A 19,294-nucleotide genomic window follows, 5' to 3' on the forward strand; every position below is an offset into this window, starting at 1 on the left:
ATCTTAGGTCATCTCTCCAGGGTTTTCTAAGTGCAGCTCAGACACATTTGGAGATTGTGCTTTCCAGTCGGCAGAGCCTAAGCTTTGGAAAAATCTCCCAATTAGCTTGAGGTCTTGGACCCCGAGGATACTTGGAAAAAAAGCAGTAAAAAACATCTATCAGACAAGCATTTGTGTGGTAGTATAGAGGTAGTGTGGAAGGCAAAAAAAAACTCCCTGCTCAATTTTTGTGGCTGAGTTTCACAGAAATCCACAACAGAGCAGGAGAAATCTCTGTGAGCAGAGCGAGTTTCTGGCGGAGATTATGTTCAAGGTTGCAGGAAACAACAGAATAAACAAGAGATGTTGGCTTGGCTGGACTGATTGTCCAAGAAATTAAAAGAGACAATCAAACCAGCTTTGGCCAAACATTTGTATTCTGTGTCAGCTCCAGGGTGGGCTTCGATGGGATCCAACTAACAAGAAGGTTCAGTTTGGCCTCGTGAGCACAGACGCCTAAAGAATGGAAACTATGTCTGACTCACAGCCTTATGTTCAACGTTTGGATGAGTTAAAAGCTATGAGAGGAGAAATCTTTGAAGCTAAATGAACAGCAAACTTACAAAGGTAGCTTTGGGAAATATGCTCTGATTCAATACTGCTTCTGTCTTGAATTTACAAGACTGTCGAGACGAATAAACTTCACTTAATACAATTAAGGATGCAGAGCGAATCATGAGGATTAAAGGCACTGGAAATATGCACTGAAATTTGATTATAAAAAATTTATATCAAAGTTGAGAGACTTTTAAAGTACTCAGAAAGTCTTGGTGAAAATAAACAGTTATAAATATTAAAAGGCCTTGAATGTAAACAGCAAGTTTGGCATTTTGGACCATTTTTTCAGGGCTGGAGATAACATTTTATTATCTCTGCCTGGGTCAGTAGGCAACACCAGACCCTCTGTTGGCTGTCTGATGGGTCTTCTAACCCACCAATCAGAAAGCTTCCTCTGACAGGAGCTATTGCTGGGCTACAACCAGTTAGACATTCAATGGAGGCTACTCAAGATTTTTCACCTGTTTCCTAAACTTAAGATTAATTATGACAAATGCCTTCTTTGGATAAGACACTGTGGACAACCACCCTGGCTATCCAACTATCAACTAACAATCCAAAGATGACTTACATATGCTTGAAAGGAAGAGAAAACATGTTGATACTGACAAAACTGTTCCAGTATGATAAGCAGCTAACCATATTTACAGTGTTTTAGTCGGACCCGTTGCCATAAGTGTATAAAATCAAGCACCTAGCCATACAGTTTCCATTTGCAAACATTTGTGATACTAAATGGGTCGTTCTGAAGAGCTCAATGACCTAAGCTGTGATGGATGCCACCTTTGCAATAAGACGCTTGTAAAATTTCATCCCTGCTGTATATTCCACAGTCAGCTGTAAGTGATATTATTAGAAATTGGAAGCATTTAGGAACAACAGCAACTCAGCCGTAAAGCAACTACTAAGGTGCATGGTGCACAAAAGCTGCAGCTGAAGAGTTCTGAGCTTCCACTGACATGAATGTAAACACTAAAATTATGTGGCAGGGGCTTCATGAAGGGGTTTCCATGGCCAAGCAGCTGCATGCAAACGTCACATCACCAAGTCCAAAGCCAAGCGTCAGATGGAGTTACGTTAAAGCACACTAGACTGTGGGGCAGTGGAATAGCTGTTAGGGGAATCTGGGTTTGGTGGATGCCAGGAGAACATTACCTGTCTGATTGCATTGTGCCAACTGTGAAGTTTGGCAGAGAAGGGATAATGGCCTTTGGCCTGACCTTTGAAAATTGTTAGGCAGTCTGCAAAAAAAGCATACCATCTATATCATCTTAGGAAACTTGCTTGTTTTCACGTTGCTAAAACTCAGATGGTTTTATTCTACTGAGCTTTAATTGAATCTCTTTTCCCTTGTGTATGGATCTGTAACCTGTCTTAGAAAAACAAAAATACACGTAACCTAGTTGTTAAGTGGATGAGCAAGTTTATGGGTGAGCAACAACTCAATTATTCTTCAGAGCTGTGGTGTAAAGTCAGCTCTGTTCTTCATGACTGTTCTCACCCTTGCTCTAGCTATTGTTTTGTTGCTCCTAATGGGAACCATATAGGAACACTTTTGTACCTGCAGCTGTTGCACTACACAAAACTAGCACAATATGATGCACTTTAACTTCAATGGAATTAAATTTCAGAGAGTCTTTCAAAGCACTACAGCACTTTTTAAAATATTATTACATAATAAGTGTATTCAAAGGTGCTTTACAATGACTTGGTTTTAATCATCAATGTTTGTTTTAACATTTAATGTTTGCTTGTATTTTTTCTAATTGTGTCTTGAGGTGTTGATTTTATAGGTTGTTTTTATGTCTGGGATACCAGAACTCCTATCTGCACAACAAATTTACCTTTCTGGGTACTATTAAAGAACCTTGAATCTTGGTATAGGGTTTGGGCTAGGCCCCTTATCTCCAGTGAAGGCCAATCTTAATGCTTCAGCATACCAAGACATTTTGGACAATGCTATGCTTTCAACTTTCCAAACAGTTTGGACTGGACTGGCCTACCCAGAGCACTGACCTCAACTCAATCGAGCACCTTTGGGATGAACTCATAAAAGGAACAAGCGTTGAAAATCAACTCATCCATGAAAAAAAAATCATGTTCCTTGTAACTTGTCTTGAACTGAGTTGTCATCATTGCCTAATAGCAATAATTAACTAAACAAAATAACACAACATCACATCATTTAAAAGATTTGATATGACAACATAAGGAGGAAAAGCTGTTAAAAAGGCACTGCTGGCCTCTTAACTTGTGGCTAATTCACCTCCAGTCATTCTCATCAGCAGCTTCACTATACACAGCATGTTGAGATACCAAGCCACAAGAGAGCCATGTATATGATGTATGGGCTGTTGTGTGAGTAGGAGGTGGGCAGGTGAGTTTAGATGGCAGATTGTCCCTGGAGATGTATTGTTAGTGAATCGTATGGATCTACCTTCTAAAGTGCCATGACTTCGTATCTGAAGGCCCAAAAGGGATGTGTGATTGTTGTTGGAAGAGTTCAGTCTTAACCACACAAAGTTAAAATCTTATATCGGGAATGTTTGGTGAGACTTCACTGACATCTAGATTTGCTTTAAAACAATTTGATAGCAGTTTATTACCATAAAAGATTGCAGGCTTTAGTAGTCAAACTGGAGCATCTTTTGTCCATCAGAAAATCCTAAAATGAAACATGAAGCCTTATCCCAAATCAAAAATACACCGGAGAGCTTCAAAATCCCTTTCTTTGTGTTTGAAATGTTGTGTTTCATGTGCATCTCCTTCTATCTTGTCTTTAACTTTTATGTTTCAACGAGGCTGCTGGGATGGAGGATTTTTCATGCTTTGACAATAAAGTGAAATCAATCATTCAATCATCAGTGACAGTTGTGTTTAGTTTCTAGAAGCTTTAACAAATTGGTCTGATTAGGCAGTGGAACCAAAGCTCTGTTCATGTTTTACGTTGATCTGTTTCCCTTGTGTATATCTTTGTATTATAGTCTTAAATTTGAATTATTTGACTCTTTGTGACTGCTGCTTGAAAAAAGTTTTACAATAACAAACTGTTTTGCTCTGCTGCTCCACCAGGTCAGTTTCACTGTAACTGCTAGTAGGGCAGATGGGCGCTGTGCATATGGAGCATGCAGAAATATTGATTCAGTACAAAAGAACATCATTTCTTTTACTCACCGTCTCTTCTGTTGAGCTTGGCATTGAAAGCAGCATAGCTTGCTGAGGACTGAGAGGAGCTTTGAAAGGATGACTGGGGTAACGCAGATACCAGAGGACCATTGCAATTATCTGTAAAAGAAAACAACAACAAAACATAAATAATTCAGAACACATAGCTTCAAAAACTTTTCTGAAGTTTCAAAACTGGCTGTGTCTATTTCACTTGACACTAAACATTCAAAACTGAATATCTGAAGACTTCAGAGGGGAGTTTCCCACACAGAGAAGAAATAAGGATATCTAAAAATTTCCACTGCAGGCAATATTAAACTAAATATTAATATGTTTAGTAAATCTTGCAAGACTTGAGTGTCTCATGATGATTTACTCATAACAGTGGTCACTTTTGCATTTTTCTCATACCATATGATACACTTTGTTGCCCCCTTGGGGATTTTTTTCTTTTATTCCATGTGCTGCACACATTCAGCTGCCATCACAGAAATAAATAAGAACAATAGAAGCAACAACAATCCACATATAAACGCACAATCCACATATATGCATGGAGTATAGCACATTTCAGTGAAAACCACAAATGACATGTATTGCACACTACTCATGTTGCACAAGATCTGCCTGGAATAATTGGAATAATAATAATACTCTGCAGAGGGAAAATATAAAAAACAGTAAGAGAAAAAGATAGCAAGGTAATAATTCCATGCACAACATAGTCATAGGATTAAAGTATGAATCAAGAAGTTATAAAGACAATGCTCGGACATGTACAGTATGTTGTTTTCCTCACATTGAGTTCATTTTTATTTTATTTCATAGGAACAATGTGGTTCAATAACTTTAATAACAGATGATCCTATAAAGTTGCAATTGTTCATATTGCAATTAATCTCAGCAAATACATTTGCATATTTTTTAAATGGTGGGGGTCTGTTCTGAAGCTGCCAAATTAAATTTGCAAATATTGATTTAAAAAAAAAAGTAAACATTATAAAGCAGTTGTTTATACAAACGCATTTTGATCAGAAAAGCATGCATAGGCCTTTATATGGTTTTAAAAGTGCTAAATTTAACCATTTTGGTAGATTTTTAGTCATCATATATCATTAACAGCATTTTTTTTATTATTAATAAGGGAAGGGGTCAATAAAAAAAAACGACTGCTCCTTAAAGTCTGGGCAACAATAATAACGTGAAAATTCTTGGCTGAAACTACAAATATTTCCTTATTGCTCAGTACAAGTAAAATGCATAATTTCATCAGGTTTTCAACTGTGGTCCTTGCGAAAGGCAAACAGCTACATATGGTATGATTTAGTCACAGAATGCAATTTTCAACATTACAAAGTCAAACACAAAGTTTTGGTTCTTTTAAATATAAGACTTTGAATTTGGAAATGTTCCATGTATTTTTTTTTAATTAAAAAGTTCATAAACTCAAAAGTTGAGTGATTGGTTGCTTAAAAAAACATTTTTATAATCTAAAAAAAGGTTTTTTGAGAATAAATGAATCCCTTTAAGACTTTTTTTTTCATAGTGGTCCTATTACAGCATTTTGTTCTCATATTATTAGTCTGCATATCCGTCCATCTGTGTCATTCTTTCGACAGCTGTATATCAATAATACACTGGCGGATTTTCAGATATTCAACTAATAAAAATTTGAACATATTTGATTTTAGAGGTCAAAGGTCAACATAATCAGGCCTCATATTAATCCCTAGCTGTACAGGCTGTTCATATGAACACGATATATTTGAGAGATTTTTGCCCAAACTTGGCTAAAATCATTATCTTGACCCAATGATAAACTCACTAGATTATGTCTCAACAATGCTTTAAGGATTTTTTAACTTCCACAGAGACTTAAGCGGTAACAGAATAGATTTTAGAGGCCAAAGGTCAGAGGTAAAGGTCATTAGGCCTCATGTTCGGCTCTTGCTTATGAAATCAGTACCTCAGAAAACATCCCAGCCTGTTTTTTTAGACCCACCACTGAACTTTCACTGCCAGTCAACAGGAAACTTCGTTTAGGCATAAAACCATATGAGGTATAAGTTCTTCCTAGGTATGAATTTAAACATCTCCTGAAGGGTATACGAAGCTTGGTGTCCATTTTAAAACAACGGGACTTCCTCTGTTACTGCCAGATAAAACTGAATTTCAAAACTTAGAGACTACTTCTTGTACACAATGTTATAAATGCAGTCTGCATTGATATGTAAAACTGAGAACATGGCCATCAGGCAAACTTTAATTCAATAGTCTTTATTAAAAGTCAAACTGTGCTGCTATAACAGTGCCTACAGCAGTAAACAAACAGCAGTAAACAAGAGGAAGAAGACACTATTTTCATAGGTGACTACTGAATGACTAGTGACAAGACAGGAATAACTTCTCGTCTGTGATAAGTGAGCCAGCCCTGTCATTTTCTCCCCAGTTGTTGCCACCACCGACAGGGAAAGACGCACTTTGAACCAGAGTTAAAACACTAAAGATGGCTTTTTCTGCCTATATCCCTTAGCTGAATAAATCTACTGTTTTAGAGTCGTAAATCCACCTGGTAAAGATGTAGAAGAAATTTAGGGAAATGTTTCTACACTCACAGATCACTTCATTAGGTACACCTCAACGTTTATAATCTGCCAATAACATGGCAGCAACTAATACATTTATAAACATAGACATGGTGAAGAGGATGTGCTGAGGTTCAAACTGAGCTTCAGAACGGGGAATAAAGGATTTAAGTGACTTTAAACATGCCATAATTGTTGGTCTGAGTGTTTCACAAACTGCTGACCCACAGGGATTTTTCGCAGAACAACCATCTCTAGGGTTTACAAAGAACGGTGAGAAAAAAAAAAACGAGAAAACATCAAATGAGCAGCATTTCTCTGGGCTAAAATGCCTTGTTGTGGAAGGAAGAGGTCAGATGCATGTCTTCTGCAATATCTGTTATATGTCTTTTGCATTGGTATGTGTTTCTTTGTTGGCATGTGCTACTGCATGTGAATGTAGATTTTGTCTATAATTGTATATAATTGTGGTTGTAGCTGTTTTTATGCAGAACTGGAGTCCAAGACAAACTTTGCAAGGGTGCACTAAAAAGTATTGAATTATATTGTGTCGTATCCTGATTTACTGTATTGTATCGAACCATATCGTACCGTATCAAAGCATATCTTATTGTGTTGTCTTCTGTTGTATCATATCGAATTGTGTTGTACCATGCAGTACCATACCCTATCACATCATGTTGCTCTGTATTGTATCTGTTGTATCGTACTGTACTGCATCATATTGTATAATATATTCTCAAAACATATTGTCTCCCATTGTATTCTATCATTTCATATTGTGCTGCATTGCCACATACCATATTGTAGTATATCCTACTGTATCATCTTCTATTGCATCATATCATATCATGTAGCATAGTATTGTCTTATATCATATCCTATCTTGCCTTCTCCTGTCATACTGTCTCCCATTGTACATATCAAAGCGTTTCATGTTGAACCACACCTTACCGGCTGTAAAATCTCATGTCATATTGTTCCATATTGTATAGCATCGTGTCGTATCATATTGTAATGTATGGTATCTTGTACTGTGCTAGAATGTATCATATAGGAATGTTACAAAATATTGATGCACTAAAATATCAATATTTTGCAGCTCAATACTGTATCCGTAACTCAAAATGCTGTATAAATATTTTACTAATTAATATTTAAATTGTTGTGGTAGTTTTGTGATGTCATTTCAACCTCATTTGACTCTTTTCTCTTTGTTTCAACAATGAGATCACGCAAGTGAATTGGGTGGACTATATTGTCTTCCAAAACATCGAAGACAGTACAAACTTAGACAGGAGTCAAGTCATTTCCTAGATATGCCATGCCAGAGTGAAATATTCAGACAGCTCTATGAATCTGCAAGCTAGACGTCATAGTGATAGCGTCACAGCTAACAGCCAATGTGAAAGAAGATGGTGTAAGCTACCACTGGTCTCTACTCATGCAACCAAAATTACACAGTAAATACTTAGTCTTAGCATTTGAAAGGACCTGGGCCCCATTAGTGCCAACCAGACTTATGGTTTCCATAATACAATAAAAACACTAAAGAATGTGACATCATGCCCTCCAAGCAACACAGTCCATGAATACAGAATATTGAGTGAAACATAAGGCAGAAACAGAAAAATTAAAAATGCAGTAGGAGGTAGTGCAAAAATACAGCGTCATTCTATGGGAAATACTGTAGACATAGAAAAGTGCTGGTGATAAAAGCATTTTAACATTATTTTTGTTATTTTTGTGCCTTTATTGATAGAGGCAGACAGTGGACAGTCGGAACCAGGGACAGGAGAGTGGGGAGTGACATGCGGGAAAGGGCCACAGGTCAGATTCGAACCCGGGTCATGTACATGGGATGCCCCAAATACCACAAGGCCACCTGCGCCCCAATCCCTTCCTTTTTTTCTGAGGTGATCCTGCCCCCACTGGGATGAAAACAAGCCCAGAGAATGAATGATGGTAGATTAGAAAACAGCAGTAGCAACGTTACTGTGTTTAGTTTTGTGCTTCAAACAATTAAATAGCTGTAATTATGACACGTTCACTACCCTTAAAATAAAAAAGAGGGATAAAAGAAGAGCTCTCTGGCTTCGGGCTGAAACTGGAGGGGAGTGAAGTGGTCTGATGGTGTGTTCCTACTGACTTTAAGCTAATGATTACTCAGTAACAGCAGAAGCTGCCTTTTAGCAGATACTTTACACATTCACTGATGAATTAATGGCCATTTAAAGTTAAATGCAACTCCTTTAACACACTTGAAGAACACACATAAGGTATTTGATGTCAGTTTATGACATCTCTGGACACAAGATGGGGTTGTTTGTCCAGTTTGATGGAGGGATTCTGGGCAGACACTCACATACATCCGTTTATTTTTGTAATGTTACAGTACCAGTTGTTATGTAGACAAGTCATCATTCATTATAAATAACTCACTGTTAATTGGATTTTGGCTCCTTATGACTGGTCAACTTTACTTTCCCATTGACTTTTATTCATTTTGAAGAGGAAAGCACTTGGATGAGTTATTTTTACCACAACAAGCTCAAGACTATTTACCATTTACTGTTTGTTTGCCATCATGTTCTTGTCCGTTAGATATATGTGGTAATAAGTAGCTAGGGATCAGTCAGTGTGTAACATCTCATAAAACTTTTCTACATTTTTTCCTTGTGGGTTTTCAGCTGGAGAACTAAGGGTTTTATTCAGCTGAAGCATATAATAGAAAAAGCATCCTTGAGTTGTTAAACACGCTGGTTCAAAGTGCATCTTTACCTGTCGGTGGTGGAGTTTTAAAGCAAGAACTGGGGGGGAAAATAACAGGGCTGGCTCACTTATCCACTTCTCAGATACCTCAAACAGTCTATTAACCCACGCGGTGACCCTTGAAAATAGCACAGAAAACGCCACGGCTCCTTATGGGCGCTTGTGTGAGTGCGTACAGTCTGTGTGTGTTCCTTTTAATCCCACAGTGTGAAAGTACATCACGTCCAACAGGCGAGAGCAGATTAAGAGTGCAGTGATCTAGACCCGTCAGTTTCATCTTCCTCTGATCCACCCTCGCCCGCCACAATAAGAGCATCGTGTCATACAGCAGCAGCCTCTTTCTCCTGCTGTTTGGCTTTTCTTGAGCAACATTAGGGCCTGCATTTGAAAACGTAATGAAAACTGGCACCAGTCTGATTACAATTACCCCTTAACTCTCTCCATCAGCGTGCACTTCTCTCCTCTGAGTGCAGGAGGGGTTTTGTTTTTGGATGCCTCTCTACTTTAGAGTTCAGATGGATTCTGAGCACATCTGGAGTGGCAATTGGCCATCCATCTGGTAGCCAAGAGCACAGCCGAACTGACAGCGCGATCTCGTTCTCCTTTTGGGCGTCCTACCGAATTTCGTCTGACCTGATTTGACTGCTCTCATATCGCTTGCCAAGAGATCTCTCTAATCCTGATTTCAAGTGTGACTAAAGTGGATCAAGCTGTTTTGTCCAGACTCAAATTACGTCTGAGCTGCAATGCGGTTGCAGATGTTCATGCGGGAAATGAGAACAGTGGCATGCCGTCTTAACACCACACTACCGGAACTGGGGTTATTATGCAAGTGCAGAAACCCTTAATCTATCAAAAGTCTCCTAGATCCTTCTTTTGATGCCGGAAGGATCACTCCCACTCGTCCTATCTGCTTTTCAATCCATCCGTCTGTCCTTTCTTTCACCGTATATGTTGACTTTAAGAGCGTTTATGCACTGCTACAAAGTTTAGCTTAGTTCATTTAGTTTAGTTCTACCAATCCAAACCTCAGAACACAGCAACCCTGTTTGAAGTCTAAAAATATTCAGGGCCCACTTAAACCTCAATCACTAAGTCTTATCAACATCTAAGACTAAGGAGGTTTACAGCATTTCCTTATTTCAAAAACACCCAAATTTTCAGTGATTATAAACTAGTGGCAAAGCAATGCAATAAAAAAAATCCTTCCACAAAAACCCTAAGAATTTTTTGAGAAAAATAATTGACACAAAAAGTAAGTGCTGAAGATGGCTGGGTCCTGCAAGTAGCATGATCCCTCATAGAGGTTTGCAAGCTGCTGTTGGATCAGATATAGATCATCCCATCAGCTCTCAAGGCCCATATTCTGCCACCTTATCTTTCATTTACTGGTTGAGGAATTTTGTGGCCTTTTGCACCATCTCTGTGTAATTTATGTCTGACTTGAGTAAAATCCACACCGCCGAGTACAGGAAAGTTATAACTTCAGTTATGTCATCGTTTGATAACACCACAAAGACATCTAGCAGAGCATAATATCTAAATTTACTAAAATATTGTCCCAGATATGTTGATTTTACTTCATCAGACTGATCAGTGATTTTTTTTTAATGCATTGTTTATTAAAGTGCTGCCTCCAGTGCTGGATCAGTAAATGGAATGATGGCTAAAAAAACCTTCTTCTTACTCAAGTAAATCCTCCAACTGCAACAAAAATGCATGCAAATTATGTCAAAGCATTGAGATTAGGAGATAACTAAAACAAACACCCTAAACCGGGGGTGTCTAAACTATGGCAAGGGGGCCAAATGTGGCCCATGGACCATTTTAAATCCAATTTTTTAATTGAAAAATGTCCTGAAATAGAGCATGGAGCTTGTGCTTTGCCCATTTTGTATTTCTTACTTTTGACACTTTAAGGTGGTGCTGTTAAGATGGATACACAGGTGGGTAGGTGGGTTATTGTCATTGCATAAAAACTAGGGGTCAACTGATAATATGTCTGGTTGATTATCAGCACAGATATTTGGCAATTTGCCAATTATTTGTATTAGCATTTTATTCCACCGATCACCGATTTTATTAATTAATTAGAAAGTCACCTACTTGGCTCTGCTGCCTGTTTTTCATCCTCTGTCTCAGTTCCCATTCACTTGCACTCTCACCTATGTCCCGCCCACAACACTACTTGACTGGCTATGTCGTGAAGAGGTCTAGCCAATCAACACAGCAGCCTAAAACACCAGAATCCTGGACACAGTGGCTGTGTTTCCATTACCCTTAGAAATGTGCAAAATCTAAATACGAAATTTTAGGCTCTCTCTCAGGTTTTTCAGACGTTTCGATAAAGAAATATATCGCAAAAATGCAATGGAAACACTTTTTTCACATTTACAAGTCAAACAATACAACATATGGTGTTACATGACCAGTTCACTCTGAGAAAACATGGCACAGTACGTGTGGACAGAAGGGGAGACCGATATTTTCCTTATCATACTTATAACCTTATACAGCTGCAAGAAAAAGTATGTGAACCCTTTGGGATTTCTTGGATTTCTGTATAAATTGGCCATAAAATGTGTTCTGATCTTCATCTAAGTCACAACAATAGACAAACACAGTCTGCTTAAACTAATAACGCACAAAAAATGATATGTTTTCATGTTTCTATTGAACAAACCATGTTAAAATTTACAGTGCAGGGTGGAAAAAGTATGTGAACCTTTGGATTTAATAACTGGTTGACCCACTTTGGCAGCAATAACCTCAACCAAACATTTCCTGTGGTAACAGATCAGATCTGCACAACGGTCAGGAGGAATTTTGGACCATTCCTCTTTACAAAACTGTTTCAGTTCAGCTCAGCAATATTCTTGGGATGTCTGGTGTGAATCGCTCTCTTGAGGACATGCCACAACATCTCAATCGGGTTGAGGTCAGGACTCTGACTGGGCCACTCCCGAAGGTGTATTTTCTTTCTTCTGTTGAACCCCTTCTGTTGTTGATTTACTTCTATGCTTTGGGTTGTTGTCCTGTTGCATCACCAATCCTCTGTTGAGCTTCAGTCTGTGGACAGATGGTCTTAAGTTTTCCTGCAAAATGTCTTGATAAACTTGAGAATTCATTTTTCCGTCAATGACAGCAATCCTTCTAGGCCCTGAGGCAGCAAAGAAGCCCCAAACCATGATGGCCCCTCCACCATATTTCACAGTTGGGATGAGGTTTTGATGTTGGCATGTTGTGCCTTTTTTTCTCCACACATAGCGTTGTGTGTTCCTTCCCAACAACTCAGTTTTGGTTTCATCTGTCCACAGAATATTTTGCCAGTAGTGCTGTGGAACATCCAGGTGCTCTTATGCAAACTTCAAATGTGCAGCAATGTTTTTTTTCAGACAGCAGTGGCTTCCTCCGTGGTGTCCTCCCATGAACTCCATTCTTGTTTAATGTTTTACCTTTTGTAGATTTGTCAACACAAATGTTAGCATGTACCAGAGATTTCTGTAAGTCTTGAGCTGACACTCTAGGATTCTTCTTCACCTCATTGAGCATTCTGTGCTGTGCCCTTGCAGTCGTCTTTACCGGACGACCACGCCTAGGGAGAGTAGCAACAGTGCTGAACCTTCTCCATTTGTAGACAGTCTAACCCTACTGTGGACACATGAACATCAAGGCTTTTAGAGATACTTTTGGAACCCTTTCCAGCTTCATGCAAGTCAACAATTCTTGATCGTAGGTCTTCTGAGAGCTCTTTTGTGCCAGGCATGGTTCACATCAGGCAATGCTTCTTGAGAACAGCAAATTCAAAACTGGTGTGTGTTTTTTATAGGTCAAGGAAGCTTTAACCAACACATCCAATTTCATCACATTGATTGGACTCCAGGTTGGCTGACTCCTGGCTCCAATTAGCTCTTGGAGAAGTCATTAGCCGAGGGGTTCACATACTTTTTCCACCCTGCACTGTGAATGTTTACCTGTTTTGTTTAATAAAAACATGAAAACACATACAGACTTTGCCCCTGAACTATCACCCGTTGCCTTCGTCTATTGTTCAAAATTGTCAAGGCACCCGCTGTAAACCTAATCATAACCGTACAGGTACACGATTGATCAGTCGTGTGGAAAAACTGAGCAACCAGGGGAGAAGGGCTTAGTGAGAGAGGTGACCAAGAACCTGATGGTCACTCTGACTGAATTTCAGAGATCCTGTGTGGAGATGGGACAAAGTTCCAAAAGGACAACCATTACTGCAGCCCTCCACTGATCTGGGACATGACCTGACCTCCACATGAAAGCCATGCATCAAAAGAGCCAATATTGGCTGGTACCAAAGTTAAACCAATACAGCTTTGCATCCCTAACTTAAACATGAACCTTCACATCTTGTACCATCAAATGAAATTGCATTTACTAGGAATGTTACAAGTCAAAGTTCATCAATTGTAAATGCTCTGCTACATCATGTGTTGTTATTTCTGGTCAAAAAACAAGACCAAGCATTTGTTTGATTCTGCACATAAATGAAATAAGTTTATTTGCAATCAAACACCCCTTTTTCCATTACATAATTACTTATCTTGATTTTTACACTGAATGAGGGGTAGATAGTTCACTGATGTTAATTTTCAATGCCTGTAGCTGCTGCTAAAGGGTAACAGTCAGAAAAAAAAAATTCCCAGCATGCTGAAGAATCAGTGTAATTTTTACCACACATACAGAGAAACACATTTCTTTCACAGTGGTGAAAGAAACAGGATGGGATTAATTGTTTGGAAAAACACAACTTATGTACAGCGTGAGATCAGTAAAAGACTTACAGACATACAGCTTTGTCCACATGGGGCACCAAAGCTCTTTAACAGAAATAAGAATATCTTTTTGTACATGGATAAAGACTGGGTTAGTATCTAAAGATGACTCCCTGATAGTTGATAGTATTCTGATGGACATGTCGAATACAAGGAAAAATCAGTCTTTTCAGCCCGTCTGGTTGAGTGCTTTTCCACACAATGGAGTGACCTTGGCAGCTTGAAAAAGGTGAAACAAAACAACAATATTCTGTTGTTGTAGTGCTCAAAGTGACATGACGTGAGGTCTCTCCATGTGGAAACAGGGCTTCTTGCAGACGCTGTTGTTGTTTACAGATTTGGTCTTGAGCCAAATGCTTAGCTGTCAGTCAGGGAGACTTACGGATGGAGGATGATTCGTCTGCAAAGCTGTTCCCCGGCCTGTGGGATAACCGAAAATCCTCTGAAGCTGACTCACGATCTCGACGCGCGGCTCAGGGGCTTGCATCTTATAGCCAAATGAACCCAGACGTGCATCCAAATGCACGGACGCAAATACATCCAAACAACCGCCAGCCGAGAGGGAACACTTAATCTCTCTTGAAATCATAAGTACATCAAGCGCTTTAATGCAGGAGCTTTTAGATTCAGCTGCAGAAGTGCTGGGATGATGTGTTTTTTTTTTTCAGTAAAGACCGACAGAAGGCCGGCACAGAAGTGTCATGTTGACACTCTTGGGTTTTTGTATCACACCAGGAGTTATCACTGATTGTGTTCTTGATAAAAATAGAAAATGAAAAGAGCAGCGGCTGCACTCCAAGCTGCAAGGTCAAACCTTGAGCCGTTATGTTCTGGAGGAATCAAAATGTCTCTGCAGGAGCTTTGTGATTTTTGGCCAGAAAGTTCATACAGCTACTTTGACTAAACGTAATCTAAGATTGAATCTATACGTCGGAAAGCTTCAAAACGGGTGATAAAAAACTCCAGGACATCTAGACCGCAGTAAATTTGAAAAACTTTTCATAGCCAAAATAAGAAATGGAAACTCCATCCATCGATTCATCTATTTTTCACCCCGCCTATCCCAGTTGTCATTGGGTGAGAGTCACAGGGCTGACATGTAGAGAAAAAGAAGCAGTCAAACCTACTATGGTTTGAAGCAGGAGTCATCATCTAGACTTGTACAAGGGCCAACTTTTTATCTAATTACATGCTGTATGGGAATCACATTTTCAAGTTATACAAAATTTATAGCCATTAAAGCAATAGCATGTCAAATTTTAGCACTGCAACATCTACATTATTTTAAAAAGACTATTATGTATAATTATATTTCAGTCAGTGCCACTCATCATACATTCAACCATTTATTGTAGAATGGAAATGCAGTTTTACTTTGGGCAGTGAAACCTCAAGTCAAAAGATGTTCCCTGGGTTAGTAAAGCATCATGCTTTGACTTTCCAGGGAGTGCATCACTAAAAAAAATTCCAGTTTATACAACAATACATGTCAAATACAATGCAATTTAGTCCTACAGCACTTACTCTGTAGTAGCAGATGTAGCAAATGCTTTAGGATGGAAAGGAGGAGGCAAAGCTTTGCCATCAGCATTGTGGTGTTATTGACATTGATGAAGCAGGAATCAGTGAAAGGGACATAGTTGAGAGAGTATGATTTGCTACAGGGACTTTCATTCTTATAATTGTAACATGAAGTGTCATGATGGAGCCACCATGACAGATAAGACTTCTTTTTTGTTGCCATGAAAATGCTAAATGTTAGATGAAAGATTGCTCTATAATGAAGCGGAAAGCTGTTCTGTTGCTGTATTTCATTGATGTTTTGTGCTGCTTTCTTGACACAGCTCAAAACAATTTTCTTCAATCACCCCAGCTCATCTCCTGTAACAAATGGGTCATTCTCACGTTGTGTCCTGGCCACCCCTAGGCGGGGTTTAACACTCTCAATTTTATAAAAACAACAGGCCAACTGGGGAGTTTACCAAACAGTAAAATGATGTTTTGGTTCAATTGATTAGTTTCTCATTATCAAGGGAGAAAAGCTGTTTAAACTGCCCTTCCTGGTTTGCGCTAGAAACGATACCAGAATGTTTGTGAGCAGCAAATGTCACTGCTTTGTCAGTTTCTTGTAGTTTAGTGGTATGAAATCAAACAAAGTCATTAAGTCACACCTCATGGCACAAACCAAGGAGGTCACTTTTAACAGCTTTTCTCCCTCATTATGAAAAACGCATCAATGAAACCAAAATGTGGATTTACTGTTTAGTAAATACACCTTATGGAGAGCAATTTGGATAGAGTCCTGAATTAAAAACAAAAAGTAAACAGCTGGGTGGAGCTGAGCAGTGATTGAAATGCTTTTGATGTTATTAGAAGTGAGAGCCCCCTAGTGGTGGAATATACATGACGTGCATTCAACACTGAAATCAGTCTATATTGGACCCATATTTCTGGGGCTGTCATGCTGCCCATAACTGGGTTTGATGCTAATATGATTTGTCCTGACTTGTGCAAAATACATGCAGGAAACAAGTCTTTCATTTTGGTTCTAATGCAGGCTGATATTTCTCTTACAAAGAGTAGAAAGTTGGAAATTTGACAAAGAAAACCACAGCTTTTAAGAGCTTCAGAGATCAAGAAAGACTAGTAAGAATGTCTTCATCATGTCAGCTTACAGAGATGTTATAGAGCGTCTTTTTTAAAGTATCTATTAAGACTATGAGAATGAAAATTTCAAAAAGGTACATACAAAAAACAATTTAGACTTAAAAAAGAATGTGAAACAAGATGTTAAAAAAAATAATCAAATGGTCCTCATTCTTGGATGCAGAAAGGCAACAGCAAAAGTAACATTTTAGCCGTAAGAGGAGGATTTGTTTCACCTCCTCTAATTCTTGGCTAATGCAATTCGGAGCACAACAAGGAGAGCAACCACAGCTTTTTTTGATGGCAGCAGTCTCATAGTCCTAGTTAAATATTCAGTAATTATGGCTGGCTGTTGGATTTCTGTAAAACTCATCAAATCTTTCAGTCCTTTCTGATTTTTAGTCTTAGTTGTTTTGGAGGTTGACACCCTGAATACCATACCATATTTTCCCTCCTGATGTGGCCCTTGGGCCACCAGCCGATGATCACTGATTCAGAAGCACCAATTAACCTAACGAGCGAGTCTCTGGACTGTGGGAGGAAGCTGGGGGATGTGGAGAGAACGCATGCATGTATTTCCAGACAGAAAGGCTCCGTAAATCAGAATTTGATCCTTCTGGCTGTTAGGCGACAGAGCTAACCACTGACCACCATGCAGGAATTTATTGCTTCTTATTTATTGGACCTTGAGCAAAGAATATAATTACTCATAAAAACATCACCAATATCTAATTCAAAGATCTGTAAAAGACTGAATAAAAATGCATGAAATAACAGACCCCAAAACTAAAACAATCTAGCTTCAGGAGAGAAATGTGCTGAACTAGAAAGTGGGCTGGTTAAAAAAGGAACTTACTTTTAAGTCTTAATCATCTCCAGTAAAATTAAAACTAGATCTTTTTCACAAGGATGTGAATTAAACATGAAATTATTAACCTCAAAGTTTGCTTACTGAACAATACATTTGGTTACAGAAGAATATATACATTTTGAATCATTCAAGGAGAAAATAGTTCCTCTACTCTGATATCAAACATACGTCCGTAAACAGGCTGAAATTCATGCATATGCAAAAACAGGACATGCATGTCAATGGCTGGGCCACTGGGCTATAGCCGACAAAGGAGCATCCAAACACTTAGGAGATTTGGTGCCTTGCTCAAGAACTCAAGGCATGAGCTGGCACGAGATGAATTAGTACAAGTATGGTGCTTAAATGAAGAAATATTAAACAAACTAAAGTTTTCAAACTTATTTGTGGTTTGTAAATCACAGTGTCTTAATTCACTGAGCAGTACTGTTAATAAACAGCAAACGAGCCCAGAAGACAAACACATCAGGTACTAAATAACTTCTGCTGTAAAGTGAATGATCAGGTGTGCTGTTACCCCGAGGTAGCTGAAGTTGCTGACTGATGTCCAGTCGTCTCTCATCAGTGTAATAAATGTAGCTCAGGCCAGCTGCTCCACTTTAGTTGCCTTTTTAGCTGTCAAACAGTTCACGGATTCTTTTAACAGTAGTTCTCGTGGGTGTTCTGTGGTACGGGTCATCCGAGGCGATCCAGATGATATGTTGAAGCCACTTGTCATCAACAATGTCGATGGTCTGCAATCTCTGACGACCCATTATCAATCAAATTAGTTAGCTTACATGCTGTCGTTCAGGGGTCAAATCCAGGTTGGCGTTATGGCTTGATCCTTTGTTGTTGTTAGAATCTTTGCTAACATTAGCAACATTAGCTATCATGGCTTGATCCCCTGTTGTTGTTAGCGTCTTTGCTAACATTAGCAAACATGCGTTTTGCCCAGAGGTGATACTTCAGAATCGTGCTTCGGTGTAAAGACAGTACATCACTGCAGTATGTACACACAACTTTTGTTTCATCCAGACTTCTATTAGGCAGCTTTTTACATCGCCTTTAACCTTTTCACCCCAGGGACATAAAAATCCACGCAGGAGGAGTACGGGAGGTAGTTGTGGTCAAACTTAGTCACATGATTAAACTGCATTATTTTTTAATGTGTTAAGCTTTCCAGATTAATCATGAGCGTTAACGCATTAATATTAACAGGCCTACTTAAAATACAAATATACAAGAACGTTGTTGCTTTGCAGGGGCAGAGAAAGAGTAAAAATCAATAATACATAATCTAAAACGCAAACTGTCAACTGTTACGACAATTCATGGAAGACATACACAGATCTCATTGTGTTCTGCAACTTCAATAAAATCCCAGTGCATAATTAAGATTAAGTGATATCTGTGTCAAATGCTGAACTGTGTTCCTTCAGTTCATAGGTAGTTAATGGTTTGCATACCCTCTCTCCACGTTAGATCTGCCCCTCCCACCAAAACTGCCCTCACTTCAATTTAAGTGAGGAGCAGAGAGAGCCACGACAGGGGAGGGGAAGCCAAAAGAGATTTTAAAAGATCTGGATGAAAAAGGAAGTTTGAGTCACTACGAGGCCACTGTTGATTGGTCGGATGGTGTGATGTCACGTTCAGTAACAATGACTGATCACCACTAATTGGCTGAGAAAAAAATCCTTCAGTTCTACTGAATCACAGAGAGAGTTTGGGTGAGGCAGTGAAATAAGTCATCAAAGATTTACATCTCCTTTATTGAAGATTTTTTTTGGGGAGGACCCCAGATCCCCCTTCTTAAAATGTCCCACCCACTTTTTCTAGGATTCTGATTCACATGCAGAATAGACTGT

The 19,294-nt window shown here is 38.9% G+C and overlaps 1 protein-coding gene across 1 annotated transcript in view; it reads right to left on the reverse strand.

Moving 5' to 3' along the window:
* The window catches only part of cntnap5a (contactin associated protein family member 5a), a 253,581-nt gene that overhangs the window by 190,318 nt on the left and 43,969 nt on the right, over positions 1-19,294 (reverse strand). Inside the window, exon 2 of the mRNA XM_041807623.1 lies at positions 3,772-3,882. Within this exon, the coding sequence (XP_041663557.1) occupies positions 3,772-3,882 (111 nt within the window). The remainder of the gene's footprint in view (positions 1-3,771; positions 3,883-19,294) is intronic.

The sequence above is a fragment of the Cheilinus undulatus genome, linkage group 15, assembly GCF_018320785.1.
Source record: "Cheilinus undulatus linkage group 15, ASM1832078v1, whole genome shotgun sequence".
Lineage (NCBI taxonomy): Eukaryota > Metazoa > Chordata > Actinopteri > Labriformes > Labridae > Cheilinus > Cheilinus undulatus.